The sequence below is a fragment of the Volvox carteri genome (genome assembly GCF_000143455.1).
Source record: "Volvox carteri f. nagariensis unplaced genomic scaffold VOLCAscaffold_1, whole genome shotgun sequence".
NCBI lineage: Eukaryota > Viridiplantae > Chlorophyta > Chlorophyceae > Chlamydomonadales > Volvocaceae > Volvox > Volvox carteri.
Window position 1 is genome coordinate 1,880,824 of NW_003307545.1, and position 27,296 is coordinate 1,908,119.

Below are 27,296 nucleotides of genomic sequence, written 5' to 3' on the forward strand. Positions count from 1 at the left end.
CTGTCGCAAAAACGGTCCTTATGTATTTTAGATGGGATAAAGAAATGCTTCTGAGTAAGTTTATTGTGCCTCCTTTTAGCGCATCGGAAATATGTGCATAGCGCTTACTGCAGAGTATTTGGAAACGTGCAGCTAGAGTCGCTGAGCAGGACCCGGAGACGGTGCTGAAGCAGGCGGGAGTGGCCGTGACGGGCCTAAGCACAGGTGCGCCGGGGCCCCTGTGACGCAAACATTATTCGGGTTTCAATAGATAAGTGATGAGCCTGTCTTCCGCCAGCTCATCCTGCCTGTCTACTGTCCCAACCGTCCCTGTCGTGTTTGCGTCGAGGTGCCTTTAGGAGGCGCGGGATCAGGAACTTCCATCATCACCTGCCAAGTTTGTTATTCAGAAGTTGATTCGTCAGAAGCAACAACCATGGACTGCGGTCACACTTTTTGCAACGACTGCTGGCGGCAGCACTTCAAGGTTCAAATCGGCGAGGGGCAAGCAAGGACGATACGGTATGTGAACCGATGGCGTACGGTTGTAGGGCGACTTGGGGAGGAAGGCGAAGCCATGCCCTGGGCTGGAGGGCTTTCAGGGCGAAGGAGCGATCTGGGTTTTCGAGGAGATGCCCAGGCAGGCCCAGACACGTCCAGCAGGCGAAATCTTATATCGCCTGTCTACCTCCCTAGCTGGACTGTGCACCCTCCTGGGGCAGTGCCGGCAGGAATTGGTGCTGACCCATATTGCCATTGCTGCAACTGAGTCGGCTTCCAAGAGGGCGCATCCATTTGTCGACAGTGCCTGCGTCGCCCAGGATGCCACGTGATTGCTCCTTCCCTATGGCTGCCGGGGACGATTTCAGTCTAGCAATCAAAAGCGAATGCCGCGTCTTCATGGCCGCCTGCGGCATGGTCTTGGCCGTCCAATCATGTTGATCTAATCTAGGCATGGCAGGTAATGGACGGAGGCCAGGGGTTGACTTCCTTCTGGTCAGTCCATACTATTTTTCTCTCGGACTGTGTGATGTAGGGCCGTCAGCGGCCTACCTACTCGGCAATGATTGTTCCAATTGTGCATTAGCGGACGCGGCTAAGGCCCGCGATGCGCGAGCGAAGCAGCGTAGCAGGGCTGTAACTTTTCTCGTTCCCGTTTTTCTCCCCTCGTGTTGCATGTTACCGTTACAGATGTATGTCGCACAGATGCGGGGTGGTGTGTGACGAGGAGAAGGTTTGTGCGCTGCTAAAGAGCGATTGCGGGACAAGAAGCAGCAGCGCCGGAGGTGCAGGTGGGGTTTGTGGGGGGAGCAGCTCTGGAGGCGGTGACGGGACCAATGTGAGTTCCGACGGGGGTGTCAAGGAGGCGGCTGGGGCACTGGAGAAGTATACACGGAGTCTTGCGCTGTCATATGTGGAGGACAATGCGCGAGTTCAGTTTTGCCCAAGAGTGCCTTGGTGCGGCCATGCCATCCAGGTAAGTGGGGCGCAACTGTACGGGTGCTGATTGCGAAAGCATTCCAGGGGATAAAGGACGTACGAATTGACTCGTGGTTCGTTCCCAAACGTTCCCAAATACTATATACATCATGTCATCTGGGTCGTCAGAGCGTCGCTGGCTGCTGCGTTGCTGCGTCCCGGTCCGTTCTGCACGTGGGCCCTACCAACGTGGGATGCAGCGGCACAGCTGCCTGCCCATTGCAGCATTCGTGTTGAAACCCCGCTAGAAACCCCAGGGGTTTCAGAGCGTTTGTCGTCGTGAGTTTCGGAAGCACCCGCAGAGACAGAGCCACCCAATGGTTGACACGGGGCAGACCGAGTGACATCTCACTCACTTTCCTATCGCCCTGTGATGGAAAGATAGCGGGAACTCGGCTGGATTGCTGCCGATGCATTATTCAGACCGGTTCGCTGATGCATGAAGAGCCGTTGCACCGCCTGAACGGGTTAGACCAGTCCCTTCCTTTGGCCTTTTGGCAGCGAGACATCTTGCGCACGCAGCTGCTAATACGGCTCCTGTGGCTTAAGATTGTCTCTGTGGTCGCCAGCAGAGCAGCAGCAACCGTGCGGCTCATGCGGACCTGTCAGGGTCCACCGCAAAGGGGGGAACCTGTTACGTCCGCCGATGATGATGTCACACGCCACCTTCAAGTTTCCATGCGTTGGACGGCATTGGGCCGCGCACTCACCCACAGGTAGACGGCGATCCCTTCGTGGAGCCTGAGTGCGCGTGCGGCAAGGTCTTCTGCTTCAAGTGCCTGAAGGAACCGCACACGCCGTGCACCTGCAAAATGTGGGAAGGGTTTGCGTGGCCTGCAGCTGACCAGCCGTACAGAATTATATGGTCTCATGATCGTGGGTCGTTTGGAGCTCAAGGACCGGAGTCACTGGAGTTAGTTAATGCGGAGGAGGGGAAAACCGCATTGCTTCCGTCTTCTTCTCCCCCCATTTGCATGTAATTACCACCCCCTTTTCGGCGTCGGTAGCTGATAGCCGGGTAGTTGATGTGCGTGATTAGGACTGTAGAAAGTGACTCGTGTCTCACATTGTGAGTAGAGTACCCCTGCCAATAAGACGCAATGACCTAATGGCCAGAATAAGGCCCTTACCTAGTTGGATTCACTGAAAGGTTATTAAACCAAAGCATCACCCAAGGCATCGCGAAGCACGACGAAATAATGTAATGTAATGGCCTAAGCTAGGGGTCGTAAAAGCGCTGGGAGTGCGGGCTGCTGAGATTCGAGACTACGTTTCTTGTATCCCGGGTGCCGCAGGTGGGACGAATGGGACGAGAAGATTCATGGGGACAGCGAGACGCGTAACTGGTTCATGGCTAACACCAAGCCCTGTCCCAAGTGCCAGAAGCCCGTAGAGAAGAATGGTGGCTGTAACCTGGTCATGTGCAAATGCGGTCAGGTGTGTAATTGGGGTAGCCGCGCGGGCCCCACTCTGTGGCGGCTGCGTGAGATGAATCCCAAATTCTCAGCGTCTGAGTCCTCGCAAGTGTGGATTCACAGCTTCGCCGGGGTCTCATTGGTTCGGGACGCATGTTTAATAACATCGGGCAGCTTTGGGATTGCAAATGAAGCTTCCTATGTCTTGCTGTGGCTGTATCTTTTATGTGGTTAATTGAGGTAACATGGGGGGACTTGACACTCTCCTCTTCACCTTTCTTTCACTTCACTTTTCCTCTTGACCTCTCTTCCACTTCACCTTTCCTCTGTCTTCTTCCACGACTTTTCCTCTACTGGGCTTTTCGCCAACTGTCTCTCGTGTCTCTTGAGCACCGGTTCCGCGCTGCGTTTCCTTGTTACCCAAGGCATTCTGCTGGCTATGCGGCGCGGCCACGGGCACCGCGCACACGTGGCAGAAGATCGAGGGGCACAGCTGCGGCCGCTGGAAGGATGAGATGGACCGCAAGATTGACGCGGCGGCCCGCAACCACCAGCGCTATATGCACTACTTTGAGCGCTATAAGCTGCACATGGACTCGTATAATAAGGAGGGTGCGAAGCGGTGAGCAAAAGGGATGGCAACAGGCTCAAGAGACAGGGAGTAGGAGTCCTGATCATGCTCAGGGAAGGGCATGTTGTCGCCCTTGACCCAAGGATAACCCTATAGAGCTCCACTTCCATGGCTCTCTTGTGCTGTGTGGCTAAGGCTAAGGCGGTCCCCGACACGGTACGACCTAGCTACATGCGTCGTGGCTTCTACTGATGAATGAACTCGCACCAATGGCGCATTCGCAGCACCGACCTGCTTAAGCGGATCGGTGAAATGGTGGAGACGGGGATCGAAGCGCGGGACTACACCTGGCTGGTGCGCGCCATGGACCAGCTTAAGGTCGCGCGCGGGGTACTGTCCAACAGTTATGCATTCGCCTACTTCTTTTTCGGAGGTCAGTTATTACAGTCCCAGCCTCGTTAGATTACTGCGGTGGGGCGATGCGCGCCATATGTCGGGAGCGAACATTTCGTTGTGTTTTGCGTTTGATGCGCGAGAGCTGTTATCTTGCGTGCGTGCTTGCTGGGCTGCTCACCTTGGTGGTCCCGTACATGGCGAGTCTCCTGCAGTTAGGCTGTCATTTGACAAATGTATGAGAAAGCATGAAACAAAGAGCCCTTGTCCTGTCTTGTTTTAGAACTGTACGCAAGCCCACCGGGTAAAGTCCCAGCCATGCTCAGCCTGTAGAGACCCCACAGTGCGCAAGTTTGAAGGCTGCTGTTGCCTGATCCACAGGTGAGATGTACAAGGACAACTTTTCGGAACAGGAGAACCAGAGGAACCAAACCCTGTTTGAGGACTATCAGCAGCGCCTGGAAAGCGAGGTGAGCACGAGGCTGTGCGCCCGCCGGTCTGACCACCCATACGGCGGTTGCTCAACCGCTCACACGGGGCATGGCATTAGCTTCTGTGACAGAGGCATATTAAGGGGATGCAGGTTGCCACGCCTTAAGAAAGGTGACGGATGAACGGAGGGATGAAGAAGTACAAGGTGCATAGCCGCGTTACCCGTTTTGGAAATAGGGCAAGGTGCATGCGGACGCCAGAGCACCTCGAATTGACACGTGAGAATGTCCCTTCGTGGATTGCCTGCCCTTACCGTGCAGGTGGAGCGCCTATCGGGACTTGTGGAGGACTGCAGCGGTTCGCTCACGATTGACGCGGATGCGCGTGTGCAGGTCATCAACTCCACGGTCTCCATCGAGAGCCGCATCATCAAGTTCTTCGAGATGATCGAGACGGATTTGTACGGACAGCTTCAAAGCTGCTCCGCGCAAATCGCGGTCTACAGGTCAAAGCGCAACCTGGTCGCGTGAGAGCGGCACAGGGAGGATGTGGAGCCCGCCGGCGTGGTGTGATGTGCAAGGCACAGCGTGGCGCAGACGCGCACAGGCATAACGGCGTCTGGTATGTTGTGGCTTTCCACGGGGTTCATCGGAAGGGGCCGGTTCATCCGGCTGAGGTACTGGCGACCGGGTGGAGTGCACCCGAAACGGAAGATTCTGTGCAAGGCGCACTGCTCCAGGATCCTGTGCCTCGACAATGACGCTGACTGGTTCGAAGGAGGGTGCTGTCAGCGCCATCCCCAGGTTTGGCCGCGAGGCGGGCGAAGACACGTTCGCTACTTGCCGCAGCCTACTAACGAAGGGGGGATCACGGGCTGTACTGGTAGGGAAAGGTGAGGTAAACTGGCTGAGGGGCCTGTGCGCTGAAGGCGGGGTAGTTGTCTGTTCGCACATTGGTTTGGCTGGTGCACCTAGGCTTCAACAACCGATGTGGGAATGGGAGGAGCCAGGCCAGGCTTAACCTTTGGAGAAAGGGGCAAGGGAGGAAGATGTTATCCATCAGAAAGGTCGAACGCCTTTGAAGCTAAGAATATGCATGCATCAAGTCATAATCGAACGTAAGAGACGCGGTTTGCAAAGCGGAACAAGGGGTTGGTCTGTGGCCTGGCGAGCAGATGTCCGTTTGGCGCAACCCGTAACCTCGCCCGGGCACTGGGTGGGTTGCGGGTTTGCACCCTGGTCGCGGGCGCCGCCAACCCGCAACGGGATCCTTATCTTTCAATATTCCAAGCTCCACAGGTTATTTTCCGGACGCTGCGTTAGGTCCCCAAAGTCATCAGGTGCGATAGGTGATTTGTTCTACTAACCTGGACGGATGAGGGCATTCAGCTCCTACGAGAACCTTTCTTATGGGAGTTTTGTGGGCTTTTGTTGGTTGCTGGGTGTCATCCCTTCCCATGTTCAGGGGGTCAAGGGTGGCGATGGCTTATGTAGATATTATGCTCGCTTGCAGATGCTGCGCAGTGTGATGGGGAGACCCGATTCGCGTCGCACTGGAGTCATATGAGCCAACGGTTCTTCCATGTGTTGCAGGCTTGCGGTTTATGGCGTCCCCTTCTTTTGTTGTCAGTCACTATCTTCCTCTTACTTTGATTTTAGCACAGTAGCAGCACTTTTAACGTACGTTATAAACTACGAATAGTTCAGTGCATTCTGGTGTACGTGTGTGAATCTGTTTTATACAGCACATTTCTGCTGCGACGCTGCGCGTAAGCCCGTCCGGCCTGGACAGCTGGATGACGAAGAGTCATCACGGAACCGGTAGAGAAGCAAAGGGTTACGATGTGTGTTGTTGTCTCAAGCACGGGAGTTCAAGAGTGTTAAAAAGGTGAAGAGAAGTTAACGATTGTGCCAAAATGCTGACCTTAGTAACAGGAGCTGGGGACGCAATGCGGACAGCCTCCTAGGTGCAGGGGATGTGTGTAATGAGGAGGTGTGTGTAATGTGAGAGACCGTGTGAGGCTCAGTGTAGTCCGTATGTTCATTTTACTCTTCGCTTCTGTGTGGAATTGAAATTTTGTCATAATCATATGGAAATGTTGAAAAGGCCGCCTAACTTGCTGCAGCCATGCATAGTGGGTGATGAAGGTTTGTGGCCATGCACATCTGAACCCAGTTCATGGGCCTTATACGCCCGGACGATAGGCAAAGCCAAATTGCCTACAGGTAAAAGCGTCACGAAAGACAAGAAGCAAAAAGGCTCGACGTGCATCCTGCACGAGATGTAACATGCGTCATACGACTACTGCCCATGACCCCTACCACGGCGAAAGCCTCGAGCTCCACAGCGGTCCGCAATAGATTACCCAGCGAGGGGCTGGAGGCCTCGAAGGGGATGTGGGGCTGCGCCGCTTTGTCTCGCCCTACGGCCCCTCCTTATCTATCCTTCAACATCCTACAGCAGGGCTCGCCTTCGTACCAGCTTTGGTGGTGACCGACAGACTCAGTTATGGGCTTGGGCCCTGCCCAACGCTTCCTGCCGTTCTGTCACCGCAGACGCCAGCAATCCACCTAGTCCGTGTGGCAGTAAAGCACACCCCACGCCGTGACCTATTGAGCGAGAGGGATGACGTGATAACCGCGCAGTCCAATGATATATATTTGGCATGTGCAGTAACGCAATTCACGTAACCGCGTCATGTCGTGCCGTTCCCAGGCCCAACCAGGCCCCGAACGAGCTTTCCTACGCATGCACAGGACAAATGCATACACGCGCAATTACAGATCTCGCAAAACGCCCCGTTCGTCCATTGACCGCAACTCTGCCTTTAGGGAAGGTGAACCAACAAAGCCTGGATGAAATATGTTGCGGGTACGGCCGAATCAAGCCCAATATTCCACATACAACCCAGCGAAATTTGCTCCTTTTTGACACATTTCCTTCCCCCGTCTGTCAAGCCCCTACCAACGCCCCCGCAGCCGCGCACATCCGACGCATCACCGTCAGCGCCTCCATCCCCTCGCCGCTGCCGCCTGCCTCTGAGCCGCCGCCCGGCGCCGCCGCCAGTGCTGCCGCGATACCCCGGAGGCATTCCTCGGCGCTGTGGCTGTCCAGCCAGAGGGAGTACTGCAGAGGTGTGAGACCGGAGCGCTCATGCGGCGCCTTGATGGAAGCAGGCAACCTGCGGATATCGAACGCGTGTGTGCGTTGGTTGGAGGTGGTTTATATGGACACGATCAAAACAACTGCTGGACGCCCAGATGTCCAAATCAGCTGGCGGTCTTACAAGAAGAGGATGGGCTTTCCATTTTACACACAATGTGGACGCCTCAATTACTCTGCCCGTACCCGTACCCGTACTAGCATCTGCACCGCGCCCCACCTTGAAAACAGGTGCTGCAGCGTGATGGCGGGCGGCAACTCCCCCAGCAGCGGGTTGGACCCAATGTCAGCCGCCGCAGCAAAGAGCAGCGCACGAAAGGCTTTGACAGCCCGGAAGGGCCCTCCCAGCTGCTCCAGGGGGTGCAGCTGCTGCCCCACAGCGGCCTGCAGCTCGGCCAAGTCCTTGGCCACCTGGCCACGTGGGTGAATTGGGCGCGTGCATACGTTCGCACGAAGGTGTTCATGGGGCTAAACAAACAAGGGATAAGAAGGCGGATGCCATGCGTAAGTGGCTGCGTCCTCAACTCCATGCTCACGATACCTTCATTCGCACTGTAGATCGCAGTCCAAGCATGGAGGGGCACTCACCAGGAGCTTCCCCGCCTGCGTGAGGGGCCGCAATAATGAGGCGTGGCGCACGAAGAACACCAACAGGCGGCACGCCATTCGCTCCACCAGCGATCCCACGCATGACGGCACGCTGGGCGTAGGCGGCGGCAGAAAGCGCGACAGGAACTCGCTACGAAAGTCCGCCAGCAGCGCCGCCACCTCCGCCACATGGGGCGACGTCGACGTTACTTCCGGCCCGGCGGCGTCAGCAGCCGCGTCGCCGTCGCCTGCGACGCCGGCGCGGTAACCCGGCCATTCATGCATCCGCAGCAGCCGCTCCTCGCATGCCTCGACCACCGTGCGGAAGATGGGCGCAACGGCGTCCACCGCAGTCGCCTGCACGGCAGCCAACGCGCCGCCGAGCGCCGGTGCTGCTGTCGGCGGCAGCCGCGTCAGCAGCGCCGACAGCGATCGGTGCGTCTCTTGCAGCTGCGAGCATAGCGCAATGTTGCGCAGCTGCGCGGCGTTGGGGCCGGTGCTGCCGCCGTCACCTGCCGTCAGCTGACGCAGCTCCGGCCCCGAGGCCGCCGAGTACTCGGCCCGTTCCGCAAGTAGGTTGAGGGCCTTGGCCGCTGTAGCAGCCATCATGGCTGCTAGCTGGGGGCTGGAAGAGCCCACTTTGAGCTCCTCGTGAATCAGCCTGAAAACGGAGGACCCATGGGTGAACGGGAATTCAGCTCAAATAGAAAAGAATCAACTGCCGCCGTCCGGCGTGTATGGATGGGTGAGTGATTGGATGAACTGGAAAACGCCAAAAGCATGCGACATGGACGACAAGGAGCTGCACGTTGGGAAAGGTACACAGTCTGGAAGCAGCGAACTTTGGGGAGAACAGAATGGAGGGACACAGCTCCCCACCCGAGCCGGTCCCCGGGCCCCTCTGCCCCAACCGCTTTTTCCATCTCTCACCCGATACACTTCTGCACCTCCGTCGCGGAGGGCAGTTGGCGGCTGCTGCCGGGGAAGGCCGCCGCCACCGCGTCCGTCAGCCTGGACAGACAGCCCGCCATGAACGTCGTCTGGAAGGGACCCGTCGCCGCCAACAACTGCTGCAGATGGGCTGGGCCCACTGCAGGCAGCACACCCTGCACAGCAGGAGCAATACCAGTAGCAGCTAGCGGTAATACAGCAACGCCCTAGATCAACACAGATCACTTCTTTATGGAACGTCGTTTCGTCACTGACTACAAGTGGGCTTTAAGTAGACTTGCCCAGCTGCAGACAGTCAGAAACGATTACCGAGCAGTGAGCAGTTAGACCTCTCTTGGCCGCTCCAGAGAAAGACAACCCTGGCTCAAGCCCTTAAGCAGGGACACCACTACGGTGCACGGCAAGCTCCAGCCCTGCCCTAACCTGACCCACCTACATCCACCCAGCCTGCCAACCGCTACCAACCGCTACCAGCCACCTACCTATCCGTCCCTCCTGACCCAGCATCCACATCCGCAAAACACCTTTCCCCCCACCTTGATGGTGGTCTCCGCAGTGAGGCGCTCAAACATGGCCTCCAATAGACCCGCCAGTCGGGGGTAGGAAGCAGTCAGGGTATCCCGGACGAAGCCCCCTTTCCCGGGCTTGGCCACGGAGGCGAAGGCGTCCGTGGTGGCGCGAACCACATCCGACCTGAGGCGGCAAGTGAGGGCCGATGTAATGGGCTAATGTACGGCGGGAGCTGTTGGAGTTCAAGGTAAGCAACCGTTTCCTTCCAACAGCCATACATGCAGTCGCCATTCTCCATCCTCCCCTCGTTTTTCCTCACGTAGCTCTCTCGGCTTATTTGTATTAGTTCTTACAAAGGCCACATCCGCAGGGGTCTCTCACCAGAATCTGGTCACCAGCAGGGCCTCCCCCGGCCCCACCAGCACATCCAGGAAACACACGTGCGTGAGTGGGTCCTTCTTCTTGGCCACCACCCTCTGCAGGTGCCATACCGCCACCGTGGAACTGCTGATCAGCTCCAGCACGTCACGAATGGCCTGGAGAGCAGAGGAGGACAGCGGGGAGAGGAAGCGAGAAGAGGATGGACATGAGGCGTAAGAACCAATCAGGAGGCAACGGGTGAAGGTTGTGGAGGAGGGCGCGGGGTTGGGGGTTCGCGAAAAGGAGGACGGGACTTGACGCAAGAGGACAGATAGGACGAAAGAGCAGGGATTGGAGGGCGGTTTCAGATAAATGCTGTACAAGAATCCTATGGACCTAGGATGTCAACCATGTACGAAGGGGAGGGTTATTGCGAGAGGAGGGCTGGGTTACGGGGACTTATGAGTAAGGAGGCAGGGCACGAGGAAACTGTGTGGGATAGGAGGGGCGACCAAGAGCACCAAGAGAAGTGCCAGAGATACTGCGTTTGGCATCAGGTGTGCATGTAACACCCCTATCCCCGAGACCCAACGACCTACCTGCCACATCCTGTCCTGTGCCCCCGGGGCCGCCTGCCCGCGTCCCGCTGTCCCCGCACCGCCGGCCGCTACGCCCAGAGAGCTGCCGGTGGCAACCGCCAGTCCGCCGCCACCTCCACCCGCCGCTTGTGCTGCCAGGTGGCGCGAGTCCAGCGCGTTCCGTAACGCCCTTTCGATGTCATGCAGGTGCCGAGACAGCAGCGCCGACACGGCCTGTATTATGCAACCACATGCATTCACATCATAGTTAAGCGCAAACTTACGGCAGCCTTGTACGTAAACTCCACGGCAGTGGTTCCCAGAGACCCTGTTCGCCTTCCTTGCCCTGTGTTGGGCTCTCATCCGCCAACCCATTGCCCATCGGTAGTACATGGCCCGTAAAACACAGCTCTCACACCCACCTGATGGAGCTCGTTGAGGTTAAATATGACTTGCAGCGCGGACCCCACCCGGGCCTGGCTCAGGGACTCGACTCCCTCGGTCAGGGCAGCCTGAACGGGGGGTTGCGGAATCACGTGTAACTCCCAAAGACTCCCGACGTCCAAAGGCACGGGATTTAACGCGCTTAGCAGCTGGCAGGCAGGGGCTGGCGAGGAAAAGAGTGTGCGGTCTGCCAATAGGCCCAGCGTCGCAATACTTCCCAACTACTACAGCTGGCAGTGGCTGCCAGCGGGCTTGGGAGATTAAGATTCAAACGTCTAGCCGGGTCCCTGGACTTCAGGGTTAGGTACACAGGGCCTGGTCCCCGTGCGTAGCTAGGGCTAGCATCCCGCACAGGCGAGGGTGTGTTCCTTCACGTAGCGCTGAAACCCCCTCGGTCCTACGTCGTTCGTCGTTTGACAAAGCTACCTCCCGGATCTAAGCAGATGTGGATAGATTAAACAACATGGCCCAGCCGCGCTTCCTCTAGCCTCCGGCGACTCCGGCGGGGGAAATGGAGATCTCTGCAGGATTCCCAGCAGCTTGCCCACCTCTGCCTGCTCCTGCACCGACTTGCGTGCAGACTCAAGGAACTCCGCGTCTGCAGCGACCGCATCAATCCCCGACAAATCCACCTCTGCGTCCACAGCTCGGATGTCTGTGATGAGTTTGGCCGCTTTCGCCAAGTCCACCTGCGCTGCCGGCACCGCGAGCTGTGCGCGAAGCTTCTGCGCCAGCTTTAGGCGGTGGATAACATGGCGCAGGATGTCGACCGTCGCATGAATGTTGCGGAGCTGCTGCGTTTTGTGCTTGATCTGCTCGTAGGGCCCGACTACTTCAGCGCGGATGCGCCGAACCGCGCTTTGAAGGGATTCTACTGACAAGACCAAATCGCGGACAGAGTTCTCCGCGTCCAGCATGCGCCGGACGTGGTTAAGAAGCTCCTTGTTGCGCGCGACAACCTCGTCCGATAACGTGAATTCCAGCTGGTGCACGCCATCACGCAGCTGTTCCGACTGCGCTGAAGCTGTTGTATGTGAGCCCCCGAGAACCTTGGATGTAAACTCAGCGACATTGAAATTGTCAGACAAAAAAGGAGCGAAGCGCGGTAAATTTAAGAGGTCTTCGCCATTACTATTAGCCCCTACGTGCTGTTCTGCATCTGTGCTTTCACCTCGTTTGCCCATGGTTCACAGCAGACATCTGCCCGCACTCCAGGTTATCGTAGTTATCATACAGTCATCCTAAGGTCAATAACGTTTTGGTCGGGAAATAATAACTACCGAATGTAAGAAATCAAATAATGTGTTAACCTGTCCGTTGCAAGATATTGTCGGTTGGCATGCTGTTTTTCGTACATTGTTGCAAGCCTTTGTTCAGCAATTTGGACCACCGTGAAGCAGGCTTTCTTTCAGTAGAGGTCGTCAACCCCAATCGGAGCTTGTCAACGCCAATCTATCTGGTACGTGTCCGAACCAGAAAACCCTCAATGCGCTGAAAGCACGCGTAATCCTCGCCACCGCATCACTTGAGATATGGGTCGTACGGCCCGACTCACTTCTTACAATCGGCTGCGCATGTGAAGTTAACCAGAGTTCTGGTGCCGCATGCAGCACGCATGCAGCACACCACGCATGCAGCACACCACGCATGCAGCACTTTCGAGGAACACAGGCTTCGTCGTTGTATCCTTGACAGATTGTGTTCAGAACTCCGAGATGCCCTGTTCGCTCTTACCCTAGCGTTACGGACCTCTTTGAGCCCCATACCGGCACACGAACCACCCAGAGGCCCACAGACTATCGTGGAAAAGCACATGCCCAGCCATGCTTGTTCAGCATGCGCTGCGCAAGCTTCTGATGGTTTCCGGGAGCATCCGCCACGCGAGGGCATTTACACACCTACATATTTCTGGACACAGTTGCGAAGGAACGTTCCAATCGTACTAGTATCTTGTATCTTCAAACACATCCAGAATAGTTGTGATGGGCCACGCATGGGCCAAATGGGGAAGTGCACCAACTCAGCGCAACGGGGCCGGTGTCAGCGACAGCTGGCGACGGCAACGACGACGACGACCAACGAGGATACCTTGCAAGCAGCTCGGCGTGCAAAAGAAGAGGAGCTCAGCTGTACGATTAGCACCAGCTAGAGATAAGCGATTGCGGGCATGGCTCGCGATTCATGTGCAGTTCATGAATGCCTTCTCGGGTTAATCGATCGTACATTAGCGTATCCTCGCACTCTCAAGCTCATTCTATTCTGTTTCAGGTAGTATCTCACTTCAATGAAGACGTTTTCCTGACCAGCAAACGGCAGATCCTTGCAGCGCGCGACCTGCGGTGTGTCTTGTCGGCGCCGCCCTTTGCCTAGTGACGCGAAAACTCTAGTTAGCTTTAATTATACAAACGTTTTTGTTCAAGCGCCGTAAGCACGCTGGTGACTTAAGGCCTAAGGGACGACCGTTAACGTCATGGACGAACACAAGAAGTATGTCATTATCTCATATGTGACTTGCATCTTTGCACAGGCGAGTGTGCTGTAAGACGCTGTTGTCTCCTCTCTTGAGGAATTCAAGCGCTCAGCGTGTGCTTGCCGGGCGCAGGTGTGCTTCGCCCTCTATGCCATCGTGCGCTATACGTTCAGGTTGTTTACTAAGCACCGCGATCAAACAGCTGAGGAGTTTATCACCGCACGAGGCACACAAAATAAATGGCGCATTGCTTGGTCTTTCTTCGCATCGGCCGTCGGAGCTTGGTGCATTACAGCGCCGCCCTCCTTCGCTGTCTCGACAGGCATCGTGGGTTGCGTCATGTACGCCTTTGCATCAGGCATCCCGGTGCTCATTATAGCCCTCTTCGGCGCAAAAATCCAGTCAATGCACCCCGATGTCTGTACGTTGCCCGACTTTGTCGGCAAGCGCTTCGGCCCTGTTGCGAGGACGCTCGTCGTCGTCATCAGTCTTTACAACATGAGCATCGCGCGTACGTCTTTGGCTCGGGTGGATGCCAGTTTGGGTCCTCGAAGACCCGCAGCGTCAGCGTAACGTGCGATTAGCGGGTCCTTATCTTAACTAATGCTAAGCGCATCATTTTGGTCCGCAGAACGCCTTGTGCGGGTCCGTCGAGCCGGCGCACTCCGTTTTTGCACTTTCGTTTTGTACCATTTTCCTTAGCCCTCATTGCTTCGCTGGCTTGTACGGACTTCCCGCACGGGGCCCCGCATCGCATCTCTGCTTGCGTCTACAGAACTCCGGCCCCCATTACTATAGCCCACCACTACCACCACAGAAACCGCCGTCACCACTGCTTTCCGCCTCCTCCGCCAAACGGAGGCAAGCAAATACAAAACACACATGTCACACATTGAGAGTGTCGTCCAATCATTTGTGTGCGCGCGCGCGCGTATGGCAGCTATCGCACAATACAACACAATACTGTGCAATACGCACAGCACGGCACGTACGCACAGATTTCCCCGCCTGCGCACTGCAGTCTATGCCACGGGGCCATAATAAAACTACACCACGACGGTGGCGCGGCCCGCGGATACACACAGCAAGAACGCAAGTCCAGGCATCCTTTCTTTCTCCTCCTCCTCCTCCTCCTCTTTCGCCCCCTCCCCTCCTCCTCCTCCCCCTAAGACCTTGTCGCTGTGCGAAGCAAAGACCTACACGATACCGCAACAGCAGCAACAGCAACAACCTAACAACAGCTGATTCGAACACAATAAAGTCGCAATGCTCACATGTCCAGTTCTTATCCATCCATCCACCCACCCATCCATCCACCTATTTCCCCGTGCTGCTACCCTGTGCGTGCTGGTCGACGGAACTCCGGTCCCACAGTCCTCGCGGAATACACCACGATTGGACTGTTGTTCAAATACTTCGTCGGCTCAGTCGACTACCCCGTCATCATCGTTGTCGGCGCTCTCACCATGATTTACACAGCCTACGGCGGCGTCTACATCTCCATCATCACGGACCAGGCGCAGGGCATCTTCACGGCGCTCTTCATTCTCATCCTCGTCATCTACACCGCCGTTACCTTCCGCCCGGATTCACTTCCTAAACCGCTGCCCGAGAATCTAGGACCCAATGTAAATGGCTACGGCACAATTTACTCCATGCCATGTTCACTTATGGCGGCGACTGTCTTTTCGGAGGCGATGTGGCAAAAGGTCTGGGCGTCCGAGAGCCGCCGTGCTGTCGTGTTTGGCGGCGGCGTTGGCTTCCTGCTGATCATGGTGGCAGTTTTTCTGTTTGGTTTCGGAGGGTGGTTGGCGGCGTGGGGCGGTTACATCACGGATGTAACCGATTACAATCTTTACCTGTTCCAGGTGAGTGAATGGAGTATCCAAGGATACACGGTGTACGGGATGATGTACGTGGGAGAGGATGTACGGGATGTTGTGTAGGCGTGTAGTATGTGTATGTGACGGGTTTGGGTTGCTCGGGGTGGGAGGGGGGGAGAGGGGGTGTCCTCACAGGGGATTTTGAGGGTGGGGTGCTTTGAAATGTTAGGAGATCACTTCCCAGGTGATTCAGATCACGTGACGGCCCAGATCCAGATCTTTTTTTGGCAGTTCCATCATGGACTCCACGGATCCATACCACATCAAGATCCAAGCTAATTGGATTTCAAAACGCGTCATCACCAGGCTACTGTTCTTGCCGGCGACCGGTTTCCCAAATACCCCAGATCACATCAACACCAACATCCAGTGCTCCATGCGGCCGTACGGCACTCCATCCACATTCCGTACCGATACATTACCGTACTCACTGAGAGCACCTTAACTCCCCCCTTTTTCCCGCCTTCCTGTCCTTTCCTCGCCACCACCCACCCAACTGGTCCCGAATCGCGCCGCAGGTGTTTTCTTCGGAGCGCGACGCCGCCGCCACAGGTGCCTCTGTTCAGGTCAGTGGCATTCACTCACTCACCCACCCTCACTGCTAGTGGGCAGCAGCAGCAGCAGCACAGACCCACCAAGCGACCCACCACGGGTCATATAACGAGGCGGACATTAGTTCACGTGGCTACGGCTAACTCCCCATCTCGCGGCTAAAATACCTTTCTCCTCCCCCCACTTGAAATTCCTAACCACCCTCGTGTGTGTGTCACCCTTGCGGTGTCAGGTGTCGTCGTGGGTTGGTGTCGTAACGCTCATCTTGGCAGCCACCATGAACGAGTCCGCCATCGATTCCATTCAAAACGGCATCACCGCAGTGCTCGCCCAGCACTTCTTCAAGGGCCAACACACCGTCTTCCCGCGCCTGGTCACCGTGTGCGTCAACATTCCGCTCATCATCATTGCGCTGCAAGGTCGGTGCTGGGCGGGTCGGCGGGTCGGTGGCCGTGTGTGGACCCATACCGACCCGTCGTCCTGTGCCAGGGCGAGGGACGCGGGGGATGAGTCTTTTGCACTGGTCACTTTTGCACTGGTCACTTTTGCACTGATCCCTTCCCTTAATGTTCATCCCGCCCCCTACCCCGCGGGCCCTTAGGTGCTCCACGGCGACCCCGTGTTAACCCAAAAAAGCCCAAGTCCATGCATGTCGCCTCGCCCTCCCCCGCGCCACCCCGTCCTCATCCCCATTCCCCAAAACACACACATGTGTATGTTCGTACACTCCACTCAAAACAACCCTTTGTACCTAACTGCGCAGTCGCCCAACCGCTCGTCCTTTATCGTTTTTCCGTACTGCCGTACCAGGTTACAAGGTCCTGTCGCTCTTCCTGACCACCAACCTGCTCTCGACCTGCTGTTTCCTGCTTGTGGGGCTCGGGCTGTCGAACCGACTGAAACCCTTCTTCAGCGAAACCGCGCTGGTGTTTGGGTTTTGCGTGGGCATGGTAACGGTCACGTTGTACGGCATAGGTCGCAAGGGCTGGTCGGCGTCGTACGGTGCATGGTGAGGCGGGGAGGAGAAGGGGGGCAGCTGCACGCGGCATCCACGGCAGTATGTATGGAGGGGAAGGGGGAAGGAAGGAAAGGGTACGGCAGCTGTGCTGCGCTGAGCTGTCCGGGGGCAGCCTTGTGTATGCGCACGTATGGGCGGTGTTGCAATCTAAGCCGTGACTGGCAACTCATGTAATCCAGCTCTGTACCGCAGGTACGTTTGGTACGGCAACTTGTACGACTGGGATATATTTCTGGTGGCCAGCGGATTCAGCTTGGTTGGTGCACTGATGTGGGCGGTGCCGGCCGGTCTGCTCCGTCTGCTCGGATTCTACGGATGCGGCATTTCCGATGTCCTCTGCAGGCTGCCCGGATTCGGATTTATCACCGGTAGGCCAACCAGTCGAGTGCTGAAGAAAGTGATGTCGGGAGAATGTCGAATGTTGAAGAAGAGAGAGAAAGAAAGAAAGAGAGAGAGAGAGAGAGAGAGAGAGTCTCTAGTGGCAGTAAAGAGAATGTCGTCGGGTCCCCATTGTCCCGGTTCGGAGCGTCCGTGGAAGGTAGACCGCGCCAAGTAATGGGTGCAGGCAGATGGGTCGCGGTTCTAAAAGGTTAGCGTTAGGTGTTGAGTCAGTCGGGTTAATAGGCCATGGAGGTAGCGACAAGGTCAGATCTTCATTCTGTATGCAACTGCTCCGTTTGAAAACAGATTTATTTTGGCGAAGCCCGAGCAACATTTCATGTCACACGACCATGTCGCCAACATCCCTCCCTCCCTCCCCCCGCCCAAAAAAATGCACCTCCCAGGCAGCGGCTGCAGCCATGACCTCCTGTCGTACCGATGGACGCGGCCCATTGCCGTACTGCTGCGCTACACACCTGCTGCGGCACCGTGTGCATCGAGCGGAACCTCTTCGACGGACGCAGCTATGTACGGCAAATCTGGCGCCGTACAGAGCTACTCAGAGACGACTCAGTTGCCGAACCCAGCTGGTGGCGGTAAGGGGTTCATCCGTGAGGGTGCCGTACGCGCCTCCTATCAGTGTGGGCCCTGCTAAGCAGGTCAACGGGGCCCCGGGGGGGGCCCCCCCCCGGGCCCCCCCGGGCTCAGCATTGCGTTGTGTTGCATCTGGGGCTGTGGGTGTGTGTGTGTAGGGAAGCTGGGAGAGGAAGAAGAATACGGTTGCCTATGTGGACGCGGAGGGCCGTCTGTGGAGGGTGGTGGGGAGCGAGGTGTTTTTATCCCCCTCCCAACCGCACACGCAGACATATATACATACATATACATATATGCATGTGCTTCCTACCGTACAATACGACAGTGGCCTGTCGGGGGGCGGCTGCGCTCCGTGTGTTGTGTTGTGTTGTGTTTTGCTTCTAAGGTTATCGCTGCTGGGCTATCGCGCTACACAACTGGCAACCTGCCGTACAGTGTGTACGTCGGCAGTTGTTGCACTTGTTGTTTTTGTTACGTGCAGCAGCAGCAGCTTCTAATAAATTGGTGCAGCTGAAATTGCTTCTAGCTCGTCATTCTGTCTTTTGTGTCCGTGCCTCCCGCGAAAAGATGTTGTTCGCATGTGCTGCACATTTTTTTGTGGGTGTTGCAATTAGGCGAGAATATTTATTAGGAAAAAGTGTGAAAATGAAGAATTGCATGCAAAGATGCGGCCACATGTTTGTCGTTTTGCGTTGCCGGTGCCTTTTGGTGAGATCATTTGGCGAGGTGGTGGCTGCGGGCTCCCCCCACTTCCCGGTGTGTGCGGGAAAAGATGGGGTGTTCGCCAACGGCAGCAGGACACCGCGATCACCGCCGCTACCGCAACGGTGGCGTTGTGCTGCTCCTCCTCTCAAAGCGAGGCGGCGCGAGGGCAGCGTTGTTTAGCTTATGTCCGTATGTTTATATGGATTAATACTGCGCACCTCCATACGGGGGGGAGGGGGGTCAGATCCCCTGCAGATAACACCGCCGGTCTGTAGTTGTGTGTGTAGTGTATGGTGTTGGTGCGGGTGCGGGTGCCTTGTTCCGGGTGTTCGTTCGGCGTGGGTCTTTTTGGGGTTTGGTCTCAATTTCATCGGCCCCATTGCTCTGCTCGAAAAAGTATAAATCGAAAACCCTTCCTGCTGTTAGTCCATGCGATGTGTATACGGGTTTCGTACTACAACACGTGATGAAAGATGACGTACGGAACGGCTTGGAGCGTTGTTTGCTTTTCTGCTTGGCTGCGGCGGCGGTTTTGCTGTTTTGGGGCCGACGTTTAGCACAGCCCAATATCGGTCCCCCACCCGCCTGCGGGGGTAACTGGGGGGGTGGGAGATGTGCAACACCGCTGGGGCCCATCTGCGAGTCGTCCTTGGCAACGGGTTTGGGAGCGTTGTGATGCGGTCCTTAACGTCCTGCCGTACACAGATCATTATGATGTCGTACTTCTGTGTCATACGGTATGGCGGGGAGCGGGGCGGCGCCTGCGCCAGCGACGACGTCTCTGCACCGTGGTAAATATTGACCCACCGGCGGTGTGCGGTGTTCAGTGCCCAGTGCCCACAACGGGGCAAACATCCTTTTGATGGTGGCAGGATGGCGACCACGCACAGGTTGTTGTAAAGTGGTATTGGTATTGGGGCGATTGCCGTACAATTTACGGCGAGATGTTAAGGTGATTCGCACAGGTAGACGAGAGGAAGGTAGGAAGAGAGCGTCAACGGATTAAGACAGACAGACAGACAGACAGAGAGCTACAGAGCATCGGGCTGGGGGTGCTTTGAGGTGGTGGTGTGGGTGGGGGCCTCCGAGGGGTGAAGAGAGGGCCGACACGGATGTGTCGTACCTCGCCGCCGGGAGACCCCCCCTTCCCCCACACGCGATCCGCGCCGCCGCCAACCAATCCCTCGAGCTGAGATCAAACCCTTAGGACCTGCGTCGGCTAGCACCGGATCAGGCAACGCGCGATGATTGGACTTGTTGTCAGGCCGCCGGCGCGAGCCGGGCCGGGCTTTTGCATAGTGCGTGTGTGCTTTGCGCAATTACGCTGGAGTGTGATGGCAGCGGAGATGGGAAGTGATGGAGGGGGGGATTTATAAAGGGAGGGGTGTAAGGAGGGATAGAGGATGTATGTGTGGAGGTAGGGATGTGCAGAGGGATGTATGTATGTATGTATGGAGGGAGGGAAGGAAGGAAGAAAGGAGGGAGGGATGGGTGCGGCCTCGGTGGGGTTACAGGGGACCTACCGAAGTGTTACCCTACCGATAGGCTACCCTATCAATGTTGCAAAAATCGTTTGTAAAACACCCGTAGTAGGACCCGCATAACATTTTGTGGTTGCAACTTGCTGTACCGTACTGATACGATTCTTTGGTGACACGCAATTGGTATGGCGTCCCCAAATGCATAGCAGTGGAAAAAGGTCTTAGGCAAAATTTTATGGGCATCACCAAACTGGCTGTCACAAATGTGTCGTACACCGTGTTAACGGTATCGACCAACAGTAAAGCCCTCCAGAAGACGCTGTTGGCTAGTAGTTATCTTCGTCTTTTACCCCTAAGTTGATCGGACAAGAACTTTAGCTTACAGGCCCACCCTCAGAAAGCGCGCTCAGAATGGCGCCTAAACAGCTTAAGCTTACTAGCCTTTTACCCAAGCTCGACACCAATGCTCCCATTGAGCTCAGGGCAGGCATTACCAGCGTTCGAGTGGCGCCGGAGGTTGAGGCTGCAAGGACTGAGCGCGAGACGGACTTTGATAGCAGCTTGGCGGTAGTAGACGCTGAAGCGTAAGCGCGCGAAGCGTGAGCACGCCCGCGGGACGCCCTGGAGCCGTCACCAAAAGTGTATCACAACTGTAGATTTTTCTCGTGACCGTCCCCAAAATTGCATATCATCAAAATAATTTCAGCGTTAATTTTGGGCCTTCCCCAAAACACGTATCACAAAAGAATCGTGGCAGTACGGTATGCAGAAAATACGCTAGAGAACCATTTTAACCACGCTCGCACGGAAATTCGCATCTTGGAAAAACCAATTAGGAATATAAATGCTGGCTTTTATGGGAACGGCTGCCATGTATATGCCGCTGCAAGCCTGGCGACAAGCTGCTTGTCGATGGCCGGGAGGCAGTTGCTCCTCTGCATTTGTCGCCCAGTGCCTTCACGGAGATCAATCGGATTATTCGTCTTGTTTGTCACCAGCAGTCGGTAACAACCCTACCAAACCGCGGTCGGTAACTAATCGCTTCGGTACCTGGCCGGTAGGTAAACCGACGTAACGAGCTAACGACCCAGTAATTGGAGGGTCACTGACTAATAAGGTTACCGGTCGGTAAATCGTTATCTCCAAATGTCGGCTACCCTACCGAAGCGACCGGTTGGGTTTTAGCTAACCGGTCGGTTAGACCCTTTTGTGCCATAGGATGGATGGAGGGCTGTATAAAAGGAGGGAGGGGGAAAGGGAGGGGGTGTGAGGAGGGAGGGATGAAAGGGGGTTGTTAAAATGTATTGGATTAAACGTCCATAATATGCATATGGGTAGGTGGTCTGGTTTAGTGCCCTGGCTCCGGTTGTGTACCGGCTGGATCAAGTGGCCCAAAGTGGACGGCTGGAGGGAAAATGGACTCTGCAAACTTGCAACGGAAGCTAGGACAGGCAGCCCTGAGAAATTGGACGATAAGATGGATATTCACGTTCAGCTCGCGTTGCTTTTTTCCCGGCAAAGCCATACTTTTGTACTGGGATTGTAAACCTTGAGGTGTCGGCGTTTCTTTACAATTACACCAGTAGCAAAAGGAGGAGACCTTGATTGGCAACAAGCGCCCTCCTCTCAATCGGGGATTGATGTTTGGTTGCCGGCCAGCAGCGGCATCCGTGCCACCAATAATGGGACGCACACGCAGGTATGTACCAATACACACACGTGCACTTAACGGTTTGACGTTAGTGATGTACACGCGCCTGACACGCACATACATACATACATGCATACATACATACATACATACATACATACATACATACATACATACATACATACATACATACATACATACATACATACATACATACATACATACATACATACATACATACATACATACATACATACATACATACATACATACATACATACATACATACATACATACATACATACATACATACATACATACATACATGCATACACACATACATACAACCTTATACAAACATCAAGAAATTGGGCCTGCCATACCTCTTATGTCCTTGTCTACAAACACCGATAACTCGAAAAGAACAGATGTTGTACATCGTCAGATGGAGTTCAAACTTACACATACACACACACACGCACATCCGAGCGTGGGCACCCGTGCCGGGGCCAATTTTGACCGGATGGATGGTCCGGGTACGCCCCTCACGGTCTCACGGTACCGTTCCACGGACATGCATGCGTATCCATTGCCTGGCCGCATCGACTTCCAGCGACCGCACCGCGCGTCAAGGCCTCCTCAAATTGTAGAGTCTTTGCAGACGGAGGATACCGCACCGGCGCCAGACAGACAGATAGACAGACAGATAGACAGACAGATAGACAGACAGAAATTTCATCATCGGCCCACGCAGCCGCGACACATCTTCGCAGTGTCCCTCCCGTTCCCGCGGGGGCCTGCCCTCGTCAAATAGGTCACGTCACAAAAAGAGCCAGAATCCCCCACGCACACCTGATTAGCTGATGGCACTGTGGCACGGGATATAATCGCAAAAAGCCCTTTGCCGTCGTACCCCATGCCGCGGTGTCATCAGCTACCCAGGCGTCTCAAAGGACATCCACACCAAAAAGCCATGGCAACCCTAGCTGTACGGCAGAGGAGCCGCCTGCTGCCCATGCCTGTGTACGGGTCTGTGTACGGGCCGATGTACACGCAAAGAGGGGGGTCCTTGTGAAGCAGCTGCCCGCGTATCCAAAGCACGTATGGTGTTGGATTGTAAGGTGCCCAAGTATGTTTGCGAGGAAGAGAATGTGGCCAGGCTGGAGAGGAAAGTGCAGTGGCATATTGGAATGTGAGATTAGTGTCGAAGCTGTTTAGTCGAAGCTGCTTAAAGGGCGTGTGGCGCACGGCGCAATGTACATGCAGTCATGTCGTCGCGCGCGCGTATGCAAGAACATCAGCAACCACAACAAGAACAAGAACAGCACCACAGCAACAGCGCGTGCACAGGCCACGTCGCGTTGGCCCTTTGCTATGATGTAGGAACGAAGAATAAGGCCTAGGTACAAGTTCCATGTCGCGCGTGGATGGCCATGCCAGAACATGCAACATGATGGGTGAACTCGCACGCTACCAACTTGCACCCGAGCACGCGATGAGCGGATATAGAAAGGAGCGCAGCGGGGGCCCCCCTTCCCCCAACGCTCACACAATAGACCATCCCAAGCGCTGTTGTCCGTATGGGCAGCAGCCGCCGTTCACACACGAGTTAAGGTTGGACATGTATGCAACGTGAATGAAACCCTAAGTGCGATCGTGCCCAAATACAACAGCCACTGCTCAATGTCCAGAAGCCTAGCGTCGAAATCGTGGGACCCTATCCGTCAAGCGTTAGGTGTCCAGTTGCTGTGTGGGCTAGGCAAGCGTGGCTGGGGCGTCATCGTCTTGGACTGTGACGGCGGTGGGCGTGTGGGTGCTGCCGGCGCGTTGCCGGCTCATCGCGTAGAAGGCCGGGCTGGCAGAAGGCGGCCCATGCAGCACATTGTAGCCGCCCGGCCCCCGGGCCTTGAACTGCGCGATGTAGAGGGCCTCCATCTTTTGGGCCAGAGCAGGATTGGCGGTGGACATGAGGCGTGTGAGGGTGAAGTGGTCTCGGAAGGGTTGGTAGCGGTGGGCGTCGTCCTTCATCCGGCTGGGTGGGTTGCGGGCATGAGCTTGGAAGCGCCGTTGAGGGTCCCGGGACTGGCCGACGTATACCCTGCCGGTCGGTGCGCACGTGATGGTATATAGTCACGTGCGGGCGGGGGCACTGGAATGTGGCTCGGCAGGGCTGGTTGCGGCTCGCTTGGCTGGCGTGGTTGTGGCCAGGAGGGCGCCCGACGCTCACGCCTGCTGCGCGGCCGTCAGCACCGAGAGCGCGAAGTCTTGGTCCGCTTTGAGGACGGTGCCCGCGTCCATGCCGTAATCATAGATCAGCGCAATGGCGGTATCCCCACGCAGGCTGCCAGCAGCCGCGATCCACAGCTGCATGATTGTCGTGTGCGTTGCCGTCGCTTTGTCCGGCATGTCGCCCTCGTGTATTTCTGCCGTCACGTTGTACAAGAACGCTGCACGGGCATGGAGGGAGGGAGGGTGGATGTGAGTTTGGCGGGATGGCGGGGCGGAAGTGGAGGCATGCAGGGGCGGGGCGTGACATAAGGATGCTGTGGCCACATGGCCGGGCAGTTGGAAAGCGGGCACGGGGGACGGCGGCTGGCGCAAGTGAGCAATGGGCAGCAAGGTAGGACGACTTACTGCTGGCGGGCTTGGCGCCGTGCTGCGCCTGGAAGTCGTCCCTGTACTTTCGGCCCTCGGCCAGGAGCACGTTAAACTTAGCGTTGGTGTGGTTTGCGCGCAGGACGTCCTCGTCGTGACATCGCATGCTTCCCAAGAGCAGTTGCTGCCTGACGGTACGAGGGGCAGCAGCAGGCCGTCTCAAGATGGTGGATGCATGGGACAGCCGGAGAGGAGCGTGGGTGCGCAGCAGGGATGGCATGCGGAATGTTTGGTAGGGTGCGGCGCGGCAAGGCAGCTACTAGTACCGGAAGATGAGGCGCTTACTTGAAGGTGAGCGGCCGTCTCGGCACCCCGGCCGGCGAGGAGTGATCGCGGCCTCCGCCGGTTGGCGACGCCGCTGCTAGCTGCGCCCACAGGTCAGCTATGTTGACGGGTGGCTTGGCTGTGGCGCCGGCGGAAGAGCCCGCCGGCAGGCTCGGCGAAGGCGTGCCGTAAGCGCCCAAGTTGGTGGGCGAAAGGGTCTGAGGTGGGACTTGTGATTGGCGTGCCATTTTCGGAGGCATGTTGTGCGAGGTTACAACAGCAGAGCAGGTGTCAGCGAAGCGAAAGTCTGGCTGGCTGCCGTCCGCAAAGGGGAGTTCGGTCAATAAGCCAAAAAATGGAAACAGGAAAATGTATGAAAAAGTAGGCGACACAGGCTGGCATTTATACATGTCGCGACATCGTACAAACGGGACGCTTCAAGGGGGCGGGCTGAATCAGGGCGGTCAGTACGTCTTCGCATGGCGAGCATGGGCGACGGCAGCAACGGTAACGGGTGGGGCGCTGGGACAAGTTGTATGCGGAAATGAATAAAGCGCCATGGACATGGGTGGTCATCCTGAAATGTGAAAGCGGCGCGTTGCGCCGAGCACAACATAAAGCTGTCGCAAGCCAGGAGCGGCGTGCAGGTTGCCCGCACGGTTGTGAACGCGAGTTCGGACAGGATTGGTGTGTAATGTATGAAATGAAGTAAAGTGCGTTAGGTGGTGAGGAGACGGCACTGGGGACATGGTGCTGACGGCGTTGCGCAACTGTAAAGACGTGAGAAATTGTTTGGAAAGGGGCCTCTTTACGAAGCGCGAGAGTTACTCGCGGCCGAAGGAAGAGCCCCGGCTGGCCAGCGCGGTCTGGGCACACGAACGCTCCTCGCAATGTTAGCGATCCAGAGCAGAACCAGACCATTCACAATGAAGCACACGCGGACGAGAACGATGCCTCGCCGGCATGTAGATACGGTGCATGCGAAAAAGCGCAAAGCGCAATCCGGCTGTGCGCCGGTTGGCAAAGGCGAACAGTTCCAAAGAACTGCCGGCGAGGCGGCAACCGCCGGCAACTGCCGGCAACTGCCGGCAACCGCGGCAACAGCGATCGTAGCGGTGAGGAGTTGCAATGCGGGAGGTGAAGTGCAGGAGTTGATGAAGATGCAACCTCAAGGCTAGATGGTAGGTCGGGCGAAGCGGCGGAAGGGGCGTCGCGGAAGGCGGAGCGGCCGGCGGTGCTGTAGCCGCGGACTCGTCCAGCGACGCGAGGCCCGAAAAGGCACAGGACGTAGCGCGGCTTGGAAGTAGCGCGGGGTGTACATAAAGCCGAGTAGGTGTCATGACACAAAAGTATAAAATTTCTGTATGATTCGAAGTGTTGTGCCTTTAAAAAAAGACAATTAGCGGAGTACTGTACAGCCTGGTTGGTCGGCGACAGACGTCTGGCACTCCAGCGGCCACCTCGGCGCATTACTGTGTGGACGATAACCAGCACTTCCAAGAATGGCAGTAAGTAACGTTCGCGGTTTCCAGCGCGCAATTCACCGTGCGGCATACTGGAAGTCGTGGAGGCGCTCGCATTGCAAGTTGTGAGCAAGCTATTTGAAATGCTGCAGGCGGTGGCGAACACAGATCTGGAGCGGCTGGCGCGGCTGGCGTCCATAATGGACAATTGCACGACGTCGCTGGCCGTGCTGTCCAATGTAGTATCAGCGGCGTGCCCAGAAGAGGTAGAGACTGTGCAGTACATCACTCATGTGCACGCGGAGGATGGGCAGCAGGCGAGGTCGGCGATGAGGGATGTGGCCGCGGCAGCCATTTTCGACATCATTCGGCGGCATGTCCTTCATGGCTGGGCCCTGGCATTCCCGCTCCGGGAATGCGTGGCGTTGCCCAGCGCGCGTGCGAACGAGATTCTGCAGTCCACGTCGGCGGCATACGTATGCACATGGCCGTATACGGCCGCGAAAAGCATGTGCTGTGCGGCGTCACGGTGATGGACTTCGTCAGCAGGAACATCCTGGGCATCGTGGTGCAGGCGTTGGCCAGCACGCGCGCCTGGGCTGCAGAGCAGGGACTGCTTCTGAGGGCGGAGCATGGTTCGCCCTCTGGGGACGGGCTGGTGTTGGCGGGCGGCTGCATTCACAACGCGCTGCAGCCCGTGCCTCAGCGATTGTCGGGGGCGCAGGCTGATGCAGACATCTTCACGGTGGGTGCTGTCAGTGCGGCAGCTGGCGCGCGCATGGCAGCACACTTTTTGGAGGGCCTGGCGCATCGGGAATATCTTCAGCTGAGCATGTGTAGTTTTGGTTGGCGGGGTCGACCATTGTATTGCATTGCAGCGTCTATGCAACATCGCCAACATATCCGGTACGAAAGACCGGGGTCGCATCTCAAGAATCAACCAAGCATGCTTGTGCCTCTGCAGATGAAGACGCGGCACACTTCTGGGCTTCGGTCAGTGTTTACGTGGTAAGGTGAGAACCAAGGGGCGGCATACTTGTGGGTTATGGCCGTGGTATATGGAAGGACCGCTCATCTGGTACCTGCCCACATTAGTCCGCCTCTATTCAGTGACCAAGAAATGTAACATATGCACATGTATGCCATTTCCTATCCTGGTGACTGTGGAAAGTGGGATGACGAGGTGCATTTCAACCGCCCAACCGTGTCCATATACAGCTACAATGGCTGTGTAACTGTCTGCTGCATAATACCCCATCCGACAAGGTCCGCATGGTGCCGCAGCCGTCCGTGTGGTGCATACACATGATGGCTGCG

General features: G+C 56.4%; 5 protein-coding genes across 5 annotated transcripts in view; 3 read left to right on the forward strand and 2 right to left on the reverse strand.

Moving 5' to 3' along the window:
* Positions 1 to 415: 415 nt before the first annotated feature.
* Positions 416 to 5,311, forward strand: VOLCADRAFT_102701 (uncharacterized protein; the record flags this gene model as incomplete). Its single annotated transcript, XM_002945677.1, has 8 exons — positions 416 to 501; positions 1,171 to 1,456; positions 2,175 to 2,233; positions 2,754 to 2,895; positions 3,299 to 3,495; positions 3,729 to 3,877; positions 4,219 to 4,307; positions 4,590 to 5,311. The coding sequence occupies 8 exons, from the start codon at positions 416 to 418 to the stop codon at positions 4,797 to 4,799; spliced, it is 1,218 nt and encodes a 405-aa protein (XP_002945723.1). The 3' UTR covers positions 4,800 to 5,311.
* A 1,910-nt stretch (positions 5,312 to 7,221) lies between these two features.
* Positions 7,222 to 12,108, reverse strand: cog5 (component of oligomeric golgi complex 5; the record flags this gene model as incomplete). Its single annotated transcript, XM_002946036.1, has 9 exons — positions 11,411 to 12,108; positions 10,841 to 10,930; positions 10,440 to 10,652; positions 9,862 to 10,016; positions 9,507 to 9,663; positions 8,950 to 9,125; positions 8,020 to 8,680; positions 7,652 to 7,842; positions 7,222 to 7,450 (listed from the first exon to the last, which is right to left on the reverse strand). Exons 1-9 carry the CDS (start codon positions 12,044 to 12,046, stop codon positions 7,222 to 7,224), a joined length of 2,508 nt encoding a protein of 835 aa, XP_002946082.1. The 5' UTR covers positions 12,047 to 12,108.
* Positions 12,109 to 13,464: 1,356 nt separating this feature from the next.
* On the forward strand, positions 13,465 to 17,821 carry VOLCADRAFT_115669 (uncharacterized protein; the record flags this gene model as incomplete). Its single annotated transcript, XM_002945678.1, has 9 exons — positions 13,465 to 13,698; positions 13,780 to 13,843; positions 14,707 to 14,960; positions 15,027 to 15,200; positions 15,734 to 15,781; positions 16,000 to 16,186; positions 16,578 to 16,776; positions 16,978 to 17,153; positions 17,571 to 17,821. Coding segments are annotated over 9 exons (1,587 nt in total), but the record flags the coding sequence as incomplete, so codon positions are not given.
* Positions 17,822 to 23,352: 5,531 nt separating this feature from the next.
* VOLCADRAFT_85989 (uncharacterized protein) lies at positions 23,353 to 24,776 on the reverse strand (the record flags this gene model as incomplete). The annotated part of the gene is made up of 4 exons (XM_002946037.1): positions 23,353 to 23,695; positions 23,825 to 24,044; positions 24,232 to 24,380; positions 24,538 to 24,776. 4 exons carry the CDS (start codon positions 24,774 to 24,776, stop codon positions 23,353 to 23,355), a joined length of 951 nt encoding a protein of 316 aa, XP_002946083.1.
* A 1,242-nt stretch (positions 24,777 to 26,018) lies between these two features.
* VOLCADRAFT_85990 (uncharacterized protein) overlaps positions 26,019 to 27,296 on the forward strand; it is a gene marked incomplete at both ends in the record, with an annotated part of 8,650 nt that continues 7,372 nt past the window's right edge. Inside the window, 2 exons of the mRNA XM_002945679.1 lie at positions 26,019 to 26,024; positions 26,413 to 26,724. Coding sequence (XP_002945725.1) covers positions 26,019 to 26,024; positions 26,413 to 26,724 — 318 coding nt within the window. The remainder of the gene's footprint in view (positions 26,025 to 26,412; positions 26,725 to 27,296) is intronic.